Source organism: Chelonoidis abingdonii, chromosome 5, assembly GCF_003597395.2.
Source record: "Chelonoidis abingdonii isolate Lonesome George chromosome 5, CheloAbing_2.0, whole genome shotgun sequence".
Lineage (NCBI taxonomy): Eukaryota > Metazoa > Chordata > Testudines > Testudinidae > Chelonoidis > Chelonoidis abingdonii.
Genome location: NC_133773.1, coordinates 84,203,305 through 84,209,304, shown reverse-complemented (window position 1 = coordinate 84,209,304; position 6,000 = coordinate 84,203,305). Strand labels below are relative to the sequence as shown.

General features: G+C 38.7%; 1 protein-coding gene across 3 annotated transcripts in view; it reads right to left on the bottom strand.

The window, feature by feature from the left end:
- Nucleotides 1-484: 484 nt before the first annotated feature.
- Nucleotides 485-6,000, bottom strand: part of LOC116835908 (cytochrome P450 4V2-like) — a 122,878-nt gene continuing 117,362 nt past the window's right edge. For 2 of the 3 annotated variants that reach the window (XM_032799182.1, XM_032799181.2), the window contains exons 18-23: nt 5,514-5,640; nt 4,030-4,221; nt 2,936-3,038; nt 2,299-2,433; nt 1,962-2,141; nt 485-932 (exon numbers count right to left, since the gene is read on the bottom strand). In XM_032799182.1, the coding sequence (XP_032655073.1) occupies nt 739-932; nt 1,962-2,141; nt 2,299-2,433; nt 2,936-3,038; nt 4,030-4,221; nt 5,514-5,640 (931 nt within the window). In that variant the 3' untranslated portion in view covers nt 485-738. The remainder of the gene's footprint in view (nt 933-1,961; nt 2,142-2,298; nt 2,434-2,935; nt 3,039-4,029; nt 4,222-5,513; nt 5,641-6,000) is intronic. The other variant, XM_032799183.2, reaches the window with a different exon arrangement.

Here is a 6,000-nt window from a genome sequence, read left to right as displayed (position 1 = left end):
AGGGAGAGAAATGAATCTAAGTCTCCCACATCCTACAAAAGTACCCAAACCCCTCGTCTAAAGGTTACTAGGAATCTATTTCCCACCCCCCTCTCGTGAATCCAAGCTTTGTTTTTATAAAAATGCCCAAAACTAGAATGAAAAATTTCAGCTCAAAACATTCTGTTTTGACCCAACTTAAAATTTGTTTACTGTTCAATACGCTGAATAATTTCAATAATGGTTCAATCCAAAACAAAATATTTTTTGTTTTTTTTTTTAATTGCCAGCACACTTACAAATCCATGATTCATGCAGTTCTAAATATGATACAGTCTTTAATTACATGATCAACATACTTGTTTTTCCACAGGACCTGGGTATCTCAACAGATTTTGGCCCTGCATGCTAAATTGTTAGAATTATTTGTGCTGGCAACCAAACTTTTCATTTTGTCCACAGGCCAGGCAGACACGGAATCCCCACCTTGTTCTCCAGTACCTGCTCTGTTAAGGGAGGGAGGTTATGCTCGACACTACCTCCATTTTCATTGTACCCTAAGGAAAGAAACTCATGTGGTGAGGATTGCTGTGTGAACAAAGTGCCAGAAACAGAAACTGAACAACAAGAAAAACCCCTTCTAGTAATTTGATATTGAGTTCCTTTATAAATGATCACAATCATTTAAAATGCAGAGATTTACATAAATCTCAACGAGAATCAGCTGCTAGCTGAGATTATTATAGCACGTTTTAAGATCTAAAATCCTTGTGAGATTTCTTCTTCTGACACACACTCTCTTCTCTTCAGTTGGATCCAGATGCCCTTATTTGGGCGAAGTATTAGTTCTCCCACAAGGCCAAGCCCTTCTCGCGCTTGACTTGTTTCCACCCAAAAGTGCTGTAGGATGATGGCTAGAACAGCTTTCTCTTCCATCTGTGCAAAGCGCTGGCCTTCAAGTTAAATTGGAACAGAAACAGTAGTAGTTTAGTACTCGTAATTACACGTCAAAGGTTTCCCACAAAATGCAGCATGGGAATAACTGTGTATCTGGTGTCACAGATTATAAACCAATATGGGCCAAATTTAGGGTTGAATGGATGTGCACGGACAGGAGGAAGGACAGAATTATGTCTATGTATTTATCCTAAAAATAGAGTGTGCTGCTGTGATAGAGGGGGGAGGAATTAGGCAGATAATCAAAGGTTTACGAGAAAAGAGGAGAGTCAAAAAAATAGAAATGAAAAAAAGAACTAAGCAAATTGACAAGGGTCACAGACCAGATAATTCGCCTGAGTCTACACTAGAAATTTACATCAGTATAGCTTCATCTCTCAGGCGTGTGAAAAATCCACTTCCCTGAGAGACGCAGCTATACCAACCTAACCCCCGGGATAGACAGTGCTAGGTCGACGGAAGAATTCTTCTGTCGCCCTCCCTACCCGCTCTCGGACATACGGATTACCAGTGCTAAGGGGAGAATCCTTCCCGTCAGCAAAGGCAGTGTGTACACAGGATGCTGCAGCTACTCTGCTGTAGTGTTTCAAGTGCAGACAAGCCCTTAGCCAAAGATTTAACTCAAAAGAGATGTAGATTTAAAAAAGGTGTCTTATGTTGTATCTCACCCTTCCCTCAACCCCTTCTCTGTACAATGTCTATTATTCAGACTGCCATCTATCTAGGCAGGAATCTCTATGTCTGCAAAGCATCCAGACTTCTTTGGGTGCTCTAGAAACAATAATTAATTAGCCTGGGTATAAGAAATTAGATCACCTGAAGAACCCCACAGAAAGAAAGAAAATGTTGCAACAATGAAAATGTGAGATCCTGGTAAAAATGGCTCTGCTGCAGTTATCAGCCACAGAGACATGAAATCTCCATTCAAATTCATAGGCTCTGTTGAACGTACCACAGCAAAGGCACCTTCACCTAAGCGGTAAGAAAATAAACATACATGGGACCTATTACACTTTACCACGTACCAATACAGTTTCTGGGTCCAGCAGAGAAGGGCACATATGCATATGGGTGCCTTCCCTTAGAATTCTCAGGGAAGAATCGCTCAGGCCTAAATTCTTCTGGGTCTGGAAAAATCTCCGGTTCTCTGTGCAGTACATAAGGAAGCACAACTACCTCTGTTGCTTTTGGTATCTTAAATCCTCCTGCAAAAATAGGATCAACATGCCAGTGAAGTAAGTGGCTTTCTCTAAATGGATACAAAGCTCAAAACCAATTCTTGACACGGGCACCACCTTGACGGAGCAGATATTTATCATACCTAAAATAATGAATACACACAAAAGGCTGAGAACTACTTACTAATATGGCAATCTTCACTTGTGGTGCGGGCAAAGAATGGAACGGAAGGGAAGAGACGAAGGGCTTCCTTAACAACACACTCAAGATATCGGAGCTTCTTCAGGTCATCCATTGTGACAGGCCGCTCAGAGTTCCCTGATCAGAATCACAACAGGGGTGTGAGAAACAACTATCCTAATCAGATTAAACAAACAAGCTATTTTAAGAGACTCACAGCTATTTTAAACAATGACCACACTACAACTGCCCCACTGTACTTACGGGTTTGAATCATTTATCTCTATTTTCATTCTTGTGATGTCCTTAAACTATTATTATGTATTGTTTGTACTGAGATAGCATTGAAGAGCCCCAGTCAAGGACTAGGACCCCATTGTGCTAGGCACTGTACAAATATAGAAGAGATGGTTCTTGCCCCAAAAAGCTTACAATCTGAGTACTGAAATCCGTCACCACTCCCTTAGCATCCAACCAACGCCTAGTGACATCGAGTTCTCCACAGAAGAGTTACAGCTCATGCAGTGGCAGCTCTGTGGTTTATTTGCCTTTTTAAACCTCTACACAGAAATGAATTTGTAAACCATATCCTGTATCATGCAAACTCACACCCACATCCAAGGAAAGAGTAGAAACTTACCAAACACTTCATCCAGTTCTCTGTGAACCTTCTTCTGGGCTTCAGGATGGCATCCAAGTAAGTAGATGGCCCAGTTCATAGCAGCAGCTGTTGTATCATGCCCCTACAGATACAGATTTACTCAGATGTTCAGATCTGCATTGTCCTCATGCATATGAAGAGAAATATAAACAAAGAATTAGGGATATTATAGTGGCGTAGCCTAACTGTACAGATACAGAAGAAAAGGTAAGACTATATGAATCATGTAACAATTTGGTACCCAAGACTAAACACGAAATAACCAGTTCTGTAATAGGATGGATGGAGACTAAGATAAGAAAAAAACTGAAGCAAATCATAATAATTAATAAGCAGAAGTCCATTTGCCAGCCCTTTTCTATTACTTAGCTTTTCTATGTTGGCTGGGTGAAGGGTCTTCCTCCGTGTTCAGTCTCTGTGAGGAAGAGGTTTGCTGTTGCTTCCTTGTAGACATAAACTTGTTGACCCACTAAACCTCTCTCGACAGTCACAATAATTTAAACACTATATAGCAATCTTAAAGTCACTATTTTTTCCTCAGTCAACTCTTGCAAGGGCATTTGCCCTTCTTCACCGCTTTACAATGAAATGTAAGTATACCTGACTTTTTAGTTACTCATTATCTTTCCTATCCAATGATAAAATAGACAGTATTACCATCAATTACCAGAAGAGGGCAAAGCAATTTAATTTTGCTAAGATTATATATTACAAACATAAAACTCAGCCATTCAGGTACTATATGCTAAAGAAAACAAGAGAATGTTCACTAGCAACAGATTTTAGTACAAGTAGTTTAATTTTAATCAAATGTACTCTAATTATGACATACAGTAATAGCAACCACAATACAATTAATTCCATTGCCTCCAGGAGTACAGATTTACACCAGCACAAAACTGGAGCACTACAGCAGGGAACCAGATGCAGTGTGATCATTTCCACTCATCCTGTGTGTCGCAAACGATATAAATGTAATGGAAAGGGTACAAAGATAGCTGACAAAAGCAATTAGAAATATAAAGAGATTCAGTGTGGGAAGAGATTGGGACCATTCAGTTTAGTTGGAGTACCTCAAACATGAAAGTATCCACTTCCTCTCGAATATCCATGTAGCTCAGTTTCTTCCCTTCATCATCAGTTGTACTGAGAAGCGTATCAAGAAAAGCCCTTCTCCTTTTGGGCCCACTTTGTTCGCAGTTGTCTTCACGGTCATCTTTCTGTTGTGTGTGGTTCTCTATTTTATGAGTTTTTTCTGCAATAACCTTAGATATAAATAAATCAATATACACCTCTACCTCAATATAACACTGTCCTTGGGAGCCAAAAAATCTTACCATGTAATAGGTGAAACCATGTTATATTGAACTTGCTTTGATCCACCGGAGTGCGCAGCCCCCTCCCGCACAGGGGGGGACTGTTTTACCACGTTATATCCAAATTCGTGTTATATCAGGTGGCGTTATATCGAGGTAGCAGTGTATTATTTTTTCCACAGTTTAGATTCCACCATCTAAGTGTGTGGCCACTGCTTTAAAATACACGTACTTTAAAATAACTTTTATCCCAGATATTTAAAAACGGACTCTATCCCTGACTCCATACTATGTGCTGGTTGGCAATATTAAGTGACTTCTATACCCACCCCCTTAGTATTTCCCTTAGTATTTGTTTTTCTATTGTACACTGAGTTTGCACAGCTCAGGGTTGTGAATCATGTAGAATCTGAGTTTTTAAGTCCAGGCTGGCTCTTTGCTTTGATTCTGAGTCTTCAACACCATGTCTGTAGTAAGCAATTTTATAATACTGTACTCTGATAGTGCATCACACAGAATGCAAATCAGCATCAAGTTGTTATAGAAAGAAAGACAGGATTTGACTGGTAACCCATGTTAAGCACACCATGGTAGCTGGAGAAAATGCATTAAAATCAGATGTTATTTCTATGGATTTAAAATTAAGAGAAACTAGTGGACTTTTATAAAAAATAGGTCATCTCCATGTATTTTTTCCCTGCTGAAGTGTATTCATTGGGGGTTTTATATTTAAGTTTTCCATGCAGTCCAAATTTCTATCGATTTCTCAAAATTCAGATCTGAACTGAAATATTTAAGTACTGGACAAAGCACCAGAACAAAGCAGAATGCCATTTTAAAATATTTTAGCTGTTACAAGATTTAGGGTGAAGTGCTCCAATTATTTTCAAATGTTCAGAACATTGTATGCTAAGGAATTAGGATGATTCTATGTGATTTTTTTTTACTTTAAACCACCAGTTACAACTAAGTTACATTATTACCATGTGAGGGGGACCCATTGGCTAAAACCCACACTCAAGCAACAAGTTCTAAGTCACATTATCTCTCCTCTTCAGAAGATTTTTTTAGGGACTGAATATCATAAACATTCAGTTCTCCTATTATATATGTACCACAGATAAGGCATTGTTCCCAATGGCTGATTCTTTGTCACTACATTCACAATCTGAAATCTCTATATTTACTACGTTATTTCTCTTCATTGATGGGAACACAATAGAAAAAGAATAACTGGTTACGTTGTCAGTAAAATTGTGAAGGATCTTGAGGCTTCTATTATGTTCCCTTCCTTCTTGGAACATAGGGTACATCAAGTTAGACCAAAGCCAAGGAGACTTCTGTCTATGATGAATGAGGTCACTCATCCTAGGGTAACAAAAATAGCATTATAATATTTATTTCTAAAAACATATTCACAACATGTCCACAAGAGACAAATAGAGTCTAAACTTCCTGCTCCTGGACAGGATGATGCAAGTACCACTTGATGTAGCTGACACAAACCATTTTGTCTAATCTTTAGAGATGGCCTTCAATCCCATTTAAACTTAATTATAATGCCAGTCGTATAATACTTTTCACATTTTTATTTATAGATGATTCTGTCCAGTCAAAATCTATTTTCCCATACAAATCAGTATAATCCAAGAAGTTTGCCACTAGGAAAAAAACTAAGGCCAACTTTTTCCCCCTGGTCACCTAATGTAAATCTGGAATAACTCTACT